The 12698-nt window shown below is 41.4% G+C and overlaps 1 protein-coding gene across 1 annotated transcript; it reads left to right on the top strand.

Moving 5' to 3' along the window:
• The first annotated feature begins 10896 nt into the window (after nt 1-10896).
• On the top strand, nt 10897-12466 carry LOC119355468 (2-oxoglutarate-dependent dioxygenase DAO-like). The gene is made up of 3 exons (XM_037622271.1): nt 10897-11420; nt 11509-11827; nt 11922-12466. The coding sequence occupies exons 1-3, from the start codon at nt 11086-11088 to the stop codon at nt 12162-12164; spliced, it is 897 nt and encodes a 298-aa protein (XP_037478168.1). The 5' UTR covers nt 10897-11085; the 3' UTR covers nt 12165-12466.
• Nucleotides 12467-12698: the final 232 nt, after the last annotated feature.

The raw sequence follows: 12698 nt of genomic DNA, 5'->3' as shown, positions 1-12698 counted from the left end.
TGTAAATTAACCTTTTATATGTATGATATTGCTGTATGGATCAGCTGGATTTATGTCATATCTCTCTCTGAATGGCTGGTCGGTTATCATGTCTTTTTTGGTGTTCTGGTACATTATGTTGCCGCTGGATGTGGACCCATGATATTTTTTCTGAAGTGTTGTGTCGGCTTCATGCTTTTGCTCGTAATACGTCAACGCGTGGAAATTGTTTTACAGTTCTGAGACGTGTCGTGTCCATCGCTGCCTCTCCTCACGTTTATATGCCCCAATTTGGCCACCGAAGATTCCAAGCCTGGGGGCATACAGGTTTGTGCACGCTGTGCAGGGGCGGCAGATCAAGCCTGGATGCCTTTACATTGTGGCAAATTCATTGTATTCACCATCGAATTTTTATTTATAAGTTACCATGTCATTTTTATTGTGCATATCATTGCCAAATTCTTTTTGTACACAGCGTACGTTAAAATCTGCTATGACCTTTATAAAACAGGTTTTTGTCTTTTCCAATTTGTTTTGCCGTGATGTTTTAGTGAACATATTATTTCTTCCACCGACAAAAAAAATAGCATATTATTTCTTCAATTTTGACATGGAACATGACAAATTTATGTTTATATGCAGCTTAACCATGGCAAATTTACTGTACAAACCATGTCAAATTAATTTTAAATACCATGACAAAATTTCCAAAACTTGAAATGTTTTTAGAGAACTAAATTTACCATGTGTCTATGGAAAATTATTACATTTGCCATCTGTTCGAAGAAATAATCCCCAACTTTGCCATGTGTCCATTACAAATTCCCAAAACCTGACATGTGCTTTTAGAGGAAAAAATTATAAATTTTGCCATGTGCCCATGAAAAATTCCTGAATTTTCCATATTTTGAAAGATCATAATAAATTATTTTTATATACAAGCACACACTTTTTTGCAACGCAAGAATTAGCCGAGTGAACACTATGAATTTTTTATAAATTTGACATGATTTTTACAAAAAAATCAATTTTTTCATAATCTGCCATGTTAAAATCCACTTTGTATTTTATTTTTGCCATGATTTAGATAAACATTTTTCTGTTAAAAATTTTCATAGGAACATTCCCGTTTCGTTTATAAATAGTAATAATGCCCGTGCATTACAATGGGAGAAAAAAAGTCACATTACTCATCGCTAAAAATGGTGGATGAGCGATCGATGGTGGAAAGGTGAAAAAAACATCCCTAACAAAAAATATAGACATATAAAATAGCACAGATTATTATGAGAAAACTATAAAACTAACTTATAATACCATATGAAATGACCCTTGTAGAATGCATAGAACTGTAATCCAGCCATCCATTTTATGATGATATGTTAAAAAACTTTAATTGTGCTATTACTGGCTCATGTTTCAATTGGTAAATAAGAAACTTAATGGCGTTGCGTGTCGTTTGAGGATGAAAACTATTATGCCCCCATGAAAGAATTGTTTCAATTCTTTAAAGAGAGAACCATACAACAAAAACCTGCCAAACTCAAGGGTTCAACATACTCTGAATCAATTCATACACTCAGAAATATAAATTCATGCCATATACATTCAGCTTCTACTACAAATAAATTGTAGTTGGAAACCTAGCAAGTATTACACTTCAAAGACCAAAAGCTTGAAAGCGGCATCACTTGTTAGTCCAAGCACCATCTATATATGGCAATTGTATCGGTTGTATAATACTTTGTTTTTGGGCGAACGTTCTACAATCTAAAGATACAGTGTGATAAAAGCAATTGATCACCATCCTCTTTCTCTGGACTAGAGCAAGCACACCGCTGATAAATCAACATTATATAATGCCCTATTGAAAAGTGAAAACTGGGAACAAAGAACATCACCTACAATAGTTAGTATTCTTATGTAGAATGGAATTAAATTCATGACTTTGGTAATAAAAACAAAAGAAGTCAATACATCAATGGTGTTTTGTGTGTCACTTTACTACTAATGAAATGCAAATTTTGTAATTTATCTTTCTCATCTTTAAAAACTCATGAAAGCTAGAAGTGAATTTTTTCAAAAGGAACCCTCTCTAATCTGGTGTAAGGATGCATGCAATTATGTTAATTATTAAGCAAAGGAAATTTCGAAAATGAATCTGCTCAATTTTGGAATGAACAACCTACTGCTCCTTTTTGATCTTGATTGTTCCTTCCAAATAGCCTATTCTCAGAGCATTCTCTTCTCTATAGCAGCAGCAAGATCCTATATACATCTAATCCAATCAAACACATACATCGGAAAACACTAATCCAAATACACATCCCAAATCACAAGAAGCATAACTTTGTCGTGGATAGGTCATGTGCAACCTTGGCCCTTCAAAGATTTTGCTAGTGCTTCTTGAGGCTTTTTTTAAAGAAAAAAATCTTTAGCTTGTCATTAGTCCTGCTCGAGCCCCGGCAGAAGGACTCTCGCGTGGCTGGCAAAGAGGATGAGTCGGGGTTCCGGGCGGAGAGAACACCCATCTGAGCAATGGGCTTGGTGTAGTAGTGCATGCCGTTAGTGTATGATAAATAGATACGATCACAAATCATCTTTTTTATCCTAGCATGGGTCAGATCATAACTTGTTGAACTATACCAATAGTGCTAACTACAACGTGAGCAGTACTACGATGGATCTACTAGATAAAAAGGCATTCCTCCATACCAGTTCCACACACAGCTGGCATCATCTCATGGACATGACAACGATACTAGTTCTCATGCCATAGCCTCGACCGACAGTTGGCCAAAAGCAATGGCTGCCATGGTGCCCTTCTTAAATTATGTAGGATGCGACTTTGTCTCAGGAATATATATGGAAGGTTAATTAGCCTCGCTTTCATTTCTCCTCATTTCTCTGTGACGTCACCTTTGAATCCTCTATGTGAATCAATCTTGTTGATTTTAATAGGTCGTGCAGTTAATTAGCCTCTCTTTATTTACTCATTTTTCTGTCATTATCTCAGAGATGAGGAAACTCAAAGACGTATATTAATCTGGTAGATTGTATGTAAGGGACCGAGGTGGGACTACTAAATACGTGAATCGACCTTCACTTTTAGCTGAGTTGGCCATGACATTATACAGTGGGTGATAGGTTTTGAGTTCGACTCTGCTCACAAGCAAGTTTTTTTTGTGTGCTTCAAACGGGATAGGTGGGCCAACAAGTATTCAGGATAGGTGGGTCATTCTGTTATCCTGGCTCGCACGAACGACGAAAGAAACTTGGCTCTATGAATTAGTACCACCTTGTGTATTTTTAATAGGAGACGGATGAAAATCGGGTGAAATGCACCTTGCTTTATTAATATGTATAGATTAGCGCATTGCTATTTTAATTTTTAAGATAACATGGCACATTTATTGAATATACCATGGTAAATTGTTAAATTAGAGGATGAAACTTTAATTAAATATAGCATTACAATTTTCTTAAATTACGGCATGCCATTTAGTAAATTTGTGCTTTATGCCTTCTATGTATCATCATTTTTTCCTAATGGCAATTTTTATTTCTTGCAAGAAGCAGTTAAGTAGGCCTAGCCCTTTTTTCCTCCCCGTTCTCTCGACTAGCATGGGGGCTCACGATGGAGCCCGCTAAAGCGAACATTCAACGTACGCTCGCGTCAAGGATGCACCGGTGGGCCGGCCTAGTATTTCCAGTTGTGACTAATGGGTCAGCCCAACTTCCAGGTTAGTTACTTTTGTTTATATTTTGAACATATATTAAACACATCTATCCCTAATAATAATAAACTACGGATTGACTCCGTGGATTCGCCGTCACAATACGCTTTCTTTCCGTGAATTTACGCTTTCAGTTTAAACTTAAAACATATATGCAAGGTGGTACTAATTCGGGGAACCACGTCGCAAAATTTTCGCAGGTACATGATATGTCGTCCGCACTACTACCTGGGCCTTGCCTGAGATCGTCTCACATGGCTGAAGCGTTGCCACTTGGGCCTCAGCCCGTCCGGCCATCCGCTGCGCAGTGGCCCAAAAATCTGCTAAAAATCTGCTCTCATCCCCTTCCATGGCGTGACATCTTGGCACAAGGTTTGGTGCGCAGAATAGGAGATGGTGCATCCACTAATATTTGGCGACACAACTGGATACCGCGAGACAATTACAAGCGCCCTATAACAGCTCTCGTCCAAAATCCACCGGACCGAGTATCACAACTCATTGATGTCACATCGGCTAGCTGGAATGAGGGCCTGGTCCGAACGATTTTCACTACCTTCGACGCCGAGGCAATTCTCAAGATCCCTTTGTGCACGCGTCGTGTTGACGATTTTTGGGCGTGGCATCATGACCCTAGGGGGAGATTCAGTGTTCGGTCTGCCTATCACATGATTCTCAAGACTAAGCACGACAGGGAAGCATGGTTGCATGAGGAGGGAGGCACCTCATATGAGGCCAGTGAGACCAACAACTGGTCCATGATTTGGCATATCCAAGTACCCTCGAAACTCAGGATGTTTCTATGGCGATTGGCCCAACAATCTATGCCAACTCGGACTGTTTTGCATCACCGTCATATGTCAACCGAAAACTCTTGCTTACTCTGTGGAGCCGGGGACACATGGAAGCATGCACTGATTACATGCCCTATGTCTGCGAGTATATGGGCTCTGGCTCCGGAGGATTTGGTGCAACACATGGTAGAACGAGGAGAGGAGAACCCAAAAGATTGGCTCTTTGCTATACATGAAATATTAACAAAAGAGCAGTTTGATCGTTTGGTGGTGTCTCTTTGGGCAATATGGGGAGCCAGGAGGAAGGCCATTCATGAGAGTATCTTCCAATCTCCTCACTCGGTCGACAGCTTCATATCTAGCTACTTGGGGGAGTTGCTAGTGATCAATGCCAAAACCCCGGCTGTCACGGCGCAGAGATGCGTCAACCCAAGGGGGTGGCTGGCCTCGTCGGCGGGGAATGCCAAGATTAACGTTGATGCGGCTGTATCGAGGCAAGGGTTCGGCTCAATTGGAGTGATTTGTAGAAATCATGAAGGCATGTTCATCGGCGCATCAACTTGTGGCTTCAGCAACATTGCAGACCCACCGACCCTCGAAGCTCTAGCCATTAGAGAAGCCTTGGCACTGGCGGATGACCTATATTTGAGGCGGGTTGAAGTTGCATCGGATTGCAAAGTGGTCATAGAAGACTTACAGAAGGACAATCTTGCGAGCTACAGTGCAATTGTACATGAAATAATAGCCCACTCTTCAGTTTTTGAGTTCTGTAATTTTAAACATGAGTCTAGGAGCTCCAATTATGAAGCTCACAACTTAGCGAGGCATGCATTATCTCTCAGTGGTGGCCGCCGTGTCTGGTTAGGCCATCCCGGGAACCTACCTTCCGTCCCTGTAAACATTGTGACGAATTAATAAAGCCTCGTGACGTTGCCTCAAAAAAAGAAGCAGCGACCGCCGCCACCCTCCCCCAGCGTCGGCCTCAATTGCATTGCCTCAACGCCCGACGCCCGAATCGCAGCCCTCCACCAGATGAACGCTGCCCGCCACCACTACTACCTCCGTCCCGGTGTATAAGTCATTCGCGTAGTTCTAGGTCGATAATTTAACTATCTGAATATGTATTATATGTGACAAAAAATATATATTTAAAAACTACATCCGTGTGAAAATCTAGTGGTATACTTTTCATGACATATAACACATATTTAATTCCTTAAATTGATGACCTAGAACTACGCCCGGACGGAGGGAGTAGATCGTTGCTGCCGCGCAGTTCCTCTGTCCGCGAGGCGCCACCATCTCCGAGCCGCCGTGGATCTCGTGCGGATGGGTGATTGGGCTGGCCGCCTGCGTGGCCCTAGCGAGCTCGCCAGCCGTTGCCGAAGACCCAAATCCCCGAGCTCGACGAGCTAGCTAGCCATCCTGGATGCCTTGCGGAGAAACCTTGCCATGGGCTATGAGCCCCGTAGCCACCTCGCCAGCTGCCGTTGGAGCCGAGCAGGTAGGCGGACGAGGACGAGGATAGCGCGTACAACGAAGCTATTCCAGGGGACAACGTGGAGTTCCAGCAAAGAGGTTCAGTTCAGTTCAGAACTTTTGAACGCCAAGTGGTTCAGTTCAGAACTTGGCTTGGTGGATGTAGTGCTGGTAATCTCAAACTTGCTCCTCTCAACTTCAGTAAAAGAATTCCCGGGATTGGATATATGTGTGCATGCACAGTGGTGTGTGATGGGATGGTCTATTGCTGGTTTAATTAGCTGGGTCTGTACAGTTTAGGCCAGGAACAGAAGCCAGCGGGATGCTCATCATTTGTCACATCCATCTCTACTGAATTATGTTCATCTTTGAAATTTTGGTTCGTTTTCTTTCTGCAGGATGCGTAAAAAAATCGAAGGTAGCAGCTCAAAAAGATGAAACTTGGAAGTCCATTGCCATCTTGAGGTCTGTTAACCTTCAATTTATAAACATATATGCTCAGCTATTTGTCGAAATATGTCTCACTGAAACCTACTGTACAATCCAAATTATCAGTTTTTGTTTGGGTGGGAGTGAGAGAACAAAGCTCCAATATCCACTTAGATAGCACTGCTGGTCTTTTACATTGCAATCTGCACTTACTTGTGATCAACGGAGACTGGCGTGAATTTCCCCTAAAATAGATCCATGTCTGCACCATTATATATAACTCATTTTAGAAATATGCACCTACATATGTTCTCGGACAAGTGGAACCCATGTTAAGATTAAGCATGTCTTTCACACTTCAGCTTTCCTTTAGTATGTGCCTCTATCAGGCTCACTATTGGGAAAGCCCTGTTAGTCATGCACAACATACTATATCTTGAATGAGGTGAAAAGATAATAGTCTATTTTTATAGTCCTTTAGAAAGACTCTTTTTGGTTCTGTACAAAACTACAGATAATAAATTCAAGAGGATTTAATGAGTTAATTGTGCCCATGAGAGGTTATCTTGATGTTAGACTTGGTGTAGCATGTTGCATGTCACATGACCTATATATATCAATACAGTGAGATGTTATTACCATGATATCTATTCTGCTCTTTATCGGAAAAAAAGAATATCTATTCTGCTACCATCTTCGTATTATTACTCTTTCATTGAAAACTTATACTTAACTTGGTATTGAGGGGCTGTTATGGTACTGGAAGTCTGCTGCATTGTTCTATCTACCATCGACCATCATTACTAAAAAAATTGTTCTTCTTGCTGTTGGTCACTTTGTGCAGAGAGCAGTTCGTTGTCAAACCTATGATGTGGTTTGACTAATTAGGCCAGGATCTGAGAATCACATGAGCTGGTGTAGATTGTAAACTCTGAACCTAAGCGAATTTGTTTATTGCAGTTTGCAAGTGCTTTGCTGGTGATGTTTTTTTTACGGTGGAAAAGGGAGTATTACTTCTCAGTGATAGATGTACAATCAGCTGCTAAGAATTCGGTTACAATGATAGGAAGACCCTCTAGCCACATATGGGCACAGTCCCTTGAGAAACTTGCGAATGCATCAGCACATCTATTTTGTTTTCCTTTGAGCAGAACAATAGAAAACACCTTACTACCAGTAAGTAGGTAGCTCGTGAACTTCAGCTACCAGGTGCCCCATCGTAGAGTGATCCTTCTCCTTACTTTCTAGGCCAGTTTCAGCCTTTTCTGTTTGGCGCACTCGACCACTCTGGGAAGTCATCGTGCACTCAAGCCTAGGAACTTCCGGTAGACAGCAACTCGATACGGCTAGCTTTGCTAGCTAGCTACGTAGTCAAACTGTACAATGTACAACGTACAACTGTTGTTATCTTTCTTATCTCCTCCCAATTGCACAATCAATTTTTGTAAGGAATTTCACCACAACAGTATTATTGTAAATAGTATGCTGAAATCAGCAAAATGTGGTCATAGGCTTAGCCATTGAAGATTATGTTTTTTTCCTCCCGTTGTAACGCACGGGCCCTTTTGCTAGTATATTCTAAACTTTGAAATCAAGAATTTAAGAAAAATGTTAATTTAGCGTAAATGTTTTGTTAGCGTAACTTAAGAAAATGTTGATATATTTGAAAAAGTAGACATCAAAACATATATTTGAAAAAATATTAAACATGTATATAGGAAAGTTAAACCTGGATAAAAAATGTTTTAGATATATACCAAAAAAGTATAATGTGCATGAAAACAATATACATTAAAACATATATTCAAAAAATGTTAATCATGTAACTAAAAATATATTAAACGTGTAAACAATTTTTTTGGATATATAATAAAAATATATGATGTGTAAAAAGAAAACATATGATAATCGGGAAAGAAACAAAGAAACCCAAAGAAAAAGAAAAAATGAAACCGAGGAGAACTAGTAAAAAAGAGAGTGAAAAACAAGAAAGAAACAAAGAAAAATACGAGAAAAAAGAAAAATCAGAAAAAAAATAGAAAAGCAACCAAATAATATAGCTAACGACCTTCTTCGTCCGAAACCCGAGCGAGCCGCCAGCGTACAGAAAAAAGAAAAGATAGACTGGGCAATACCTACGCGAGGGACTAAAAACTTCACCCAGGGGAGCATGTATCTCGCTATAAGCTTTATATGGCTCCCGCACGCTCGGTGGTCCATAATCTTACACTCCCTCCAGTTGCGTAATGTAGTGTGTATAGTTTTTTTTTTTTTGAAAAGTGAACCTTTTGAAAACGTTGATCAAGTTTATAGGGAAAACTATTTATATATACAATACCAAATATATGAAAGATGAAACTACATCTTACCATGAATCTAATAGTATATGTTTGACATTTTAGATGCAAGTATTTTTCTTCACAAACTTGGTCAAAATTTGTGAGGTTTGAATCTTCAAAAAAATACATATGCACTAAATTAGATATGGAGGGTGTATGTTTTACGAAAAAGTTTTTCTACCGGTGCAGGGATGTACCGGTGTGTAATCCACCGTTCACCACTTTTGTCAAGATTCGTGCAGGTTTTATACACTTTCTTTTCATATGCAAGTACAGCAGATTAAACAGAGCTATACTAGTACTTGTGTCAGACAATGTCAGATTTTACATAGGAGAGAGGGAGAGGTGCAGAGAATAGTGCATGCGTGCATTTCTCACCACATACACGGCTGCATGTGTTCTCTTTCTCCATACAATTGACATGTATTTAATTTCATCCTCATATTTTGAATGACTAATATCTGTTAAACGAAACGTCCATTATTGAAACTTTTTATATATTCGGAATCGTGATGACAAGATCTTCAGAACAAGATCAATCTTCGATATACTTAAACTACTTCTAATTTTCTATATTTCAGTTATCTTTGAAATGACTTTCAGAAAACACAAAATTGTTTCGCAGTGAAATGATTTTATTTCACACATTTTAAAAGATGGATTTAGGCTCATTCAAAATTTATTTCACTCATTTTCTAAAGATGGATTTAGGCTCATTCAAAATTTATTTCACACATTTTCAAAGGATGGATTTAGGCTCGTTCAAAATTTATTTCACACATTTCAAAAACTGATTTCACTCATTTCATCAAAAAACCGATTTCACTCATTTGATATAACTGATTCCAGTTGTTTGAACTCGTTTCAATTGAAAGAAAAACATGTTTTAATAATTTCCAAAAGCAAAGTTCGCCCATTTGATACTCGATGCCAGGAACTGATTTCAATTACTTCAGAAAACATATTTCACACAATTCAAAAAGTTATCAATTGAAAAAACAATTTCACTCGCTTCATAAAACAGATTTCGCTCATTTATAAAAATACAATTTCACTTATTTCAAAACATTTGTTTCACTGAATTAAAAAACTTATTTCACTTATTTCAGAAAATTGATTTCAATCATTAAAAAAACCCATTTCTTTATGTTCAAAAAACCAATTTTACTCATATGAAGAAACTTATTTCAATCATATGAAGAGAATAATATTACTTGGTTGTGAAAACATATTTCACTTAGTTGATGCAAAGAACTGATTTCAATTATGTCAAAAAACCTATTTCACACACTTCAAGAAGTTATCAATAGAAAAAACAATTTCACTCGCTTCATAAAACAGATTTCGCTCATTTATAAAAATACAATGTCACTTATTTCAAAACATTGGTTTAACTGAATTAAAAAAAAGTATTTCACTTACTTCAGAAACCTGATTTCACTCATTTCAAAAAATATATTTCACTAGTGCCGCATCTCTGAAATAACAAGTTCACATTGAAATATGTTTCATATGCATGATTGTTTTTCTTCAGAAAACGGTTTCAATTATTTCAATACCGATTACAATTATTTGGAATAAGTAATTTTGAAATGAGTGAAATTGGAATTTTGATATGATTGAAATAGCAAAAATTAAACTAGTTTAAATACATTCAAGATTGGTCTTGTTCTAAAGATCATGTGTTCAGGAATTTGAATATATAAAAAATTTCAGTGATAGATCATTATCAGGTTGGTCATCTAAAATTTTAAACAAAGAGAAAATGCATGGATATGTTGGAGAGAGATGATGCATGTACCACCTCTGTAAAAAGTACTACACTATCCTGACACTGATTTGACTAAAATCAGAAATACAAGAGGTGCTCTTCACCAAATACTTTCATATATACATGCATATGGTCCCACAACTTTACACACGTCAGTACATCATTGGTGGAAAGACCACCGGTAGCTCCCCGCTCCGGTAAAAATGACTTTGCGGTATGTTTTAGCGTGGCGCTGGATAAGCTTTGAAGAAGACTAAACCTCGAATGGTTTCTTCAAAATTGAGACAATCGTGCTGTAAACAACCCCTAAAAAAATGGCAGTGGTTGACGTACACGGATATGTGTCGGCTGATTGTCTCACCAACCTCGGTACACAGCAACGGTTGTCCCGACAAGCGGCGGCGCGACTCGCCGCCCTGCCCCCTGCGTCCCTCTCACGGCCGGCCTCTAAATACTACTCCTACATCACCACGGCCGCCCCCCTGCAGTAGACCCCGCAGGCAAGCCAGCGAGATCGGCGCGTCGCGTGACTCCGCCCAGCTAGTAAAGCAGCGCCGATGGTGGAGATCCCGGTGGTCGACCTGCGGCTCGCCGGCGCGCAGCCGGAGGAGTCGGCGCGGCTGCGGGACGCGTGCGAGCGCCTGGGCTGCTTCCGCGTGTACGGCCACGGCGTGCCCGCGGCGCTCCAGGTGGAGATGAAGGCCGCCGTGCGCGCGCTCTTCGACCTCCCCGACGAAGCCAAGCGCCGCAACGCCGACATCATCGCCGGCAGCGGCTACGTCGCGCCCAGCCCCGCCAACCCGCTCTACGAGGCCTTCGGCCTCCTGGACGCCGCCGCCCCCGTCGACGTCGACGCCTTCTGCGCGCGCCTCGACGCGCCGCCCCGCGCCAGGTCGGACCAAATCGGCCGCGCCTCTCTTGGCACCAAGTCAATTTCGGATCCTCCAATTTTGACCTCAGCACACGCTAATCTGTCGCAGGGAGACCGTCAAGAGCTACGCCGAGGCGATGCACGAGCTGATCGTGGACGTCGCCGGCAAGGTGGCCGCGAGCCTGGGGCTGGAGGGCCACCCGTTCCAGGACTGGCCGTGCCAGTTCCGCATCAACAGGTACAACTACACGCAGGACACCGTGGGGTCCTCGGGCGTGCAGATCCACACGGACTCCGGCTTCCTCACCGTGCTCCAGGAGGACGACTGCGTCGGCGGCCTCGAGGTGCTGGACCCCGCCACCGGCGAGTTCGTCCGCGTCGACCCCGTCCCCGGCTCGTTCCTCGTCAACATCGGCGACGTCGGCACGGTATCATCGATTCGTTTCAGCTCTAAATTCTTGGCGAATTCGTTTCCGTCCGGTGCGCTGAGCCTCTGAGTGAGCACCCCGTCTCGTGTTTCAGGCGTGGAGCAACGGGAGGCTGCACACCGTGAAGCACCGGGTGCAGTGCGTGGCGGCGGTGCCCCGCATCTCGATCGCCATGTTCCTGCTCGCGCCCAAGGACGACAGGGTGTGCGCGCCGGAGGCGTTCGTCGACGCGCAGCACCCGCGCCGGTTCAAGGCGTTCAACTACGATGACTACAGAAAGCTCCGGCTGTCCACCGGCGAGCGCGCTGGCGAGGCGCTCGCTCGAATGGCTGCGTGACGTAGCTATCTGGCGGGGCTTGTTTAGGTTCGAGACTGTAAACTCTGAGCTGTTCAGAGAGAGCTAAGCTTCAGTCGATTATTGACGGTTGAACCAAGTGAGGCTGTGAATTGTCGTTGTTTTCATCTATCAATAAAATCTTGTACGTACTCTAAAAAAAAAGCTGGTACGAATTGCAAAAGTGAAAACTGCAAAAGGTGCAAACACGACAGCAATCTTTTTTTATTTTTATTTTTTTCAGCCAATTATTATTCTTAGAGCAACTAGTGGTCATGTGGGCAGCCCACCATGTTTTTGAAGGTTGCACGCAAGCAAATACCAAGTCATCGTTATTTGCAATCATCTGAAGTGTTGTGCTTACCTTTTCAGCGGCTCATCCATCCTCAAATTGCTCTAGATTAAGCACGTTTAACTTTAAGATTTCTTTTGAATGAGCTCATGAAAAAAAGTTGCAACTTGTTGATATGAGTGGTCTATCATTTCTATTAAATGGGGATGTCACATCTGCCATCAAATCCATCTACACATAATGTG

The sequence above is a fragment of the Triticum dicoccoides genome, chromosome 2A, assembly GCF_002162155.2.
Source record: "Triticum dicoccoides isolate Atlit2015 ecotype Zavitan chromosome 2A, WEW_v2.0, whole genome shotgun sequence".
Classification (NCBI taxonomy): domain Eukaryota; kingdom Viridiplantae; phylum Streptophyta; class Magnoliopsida; order Poales; family Poaceae; genus Triticum; species Triticum dicoccoides.
This window is presented reverse-complemented; position numbering and strand designations above follow the sequence as displayed.

What these genes read in the sequence shown, in the direction of transcription:
- LOC119355468 (XM_037622271.1), top strand. Translation starts at nt 11,086, where the DNA reads ATGGTGGAGATCCCGGTGGTCGACCTGCGGCTCGCCGGCGCGCAGCCG. An exon ending in GACGCGCCGCCCCGCGCCAG is followed by an intron (nt 11,421 to 11,508) that starts GTCGGACCAAAT and finishes AATCTGTCGCAG; the next exon opens with GGAGACCGTCAAGAGCTACG. An exon ending in ACATCGGCGACGTCGGCACG is followed by an intron (nt 11,828 to 11,921) that starts GTATCATCGATT and finishes CTCGTGTTTCAG; the next exon opens with GCGTGGAGCAACGGGAGGCT.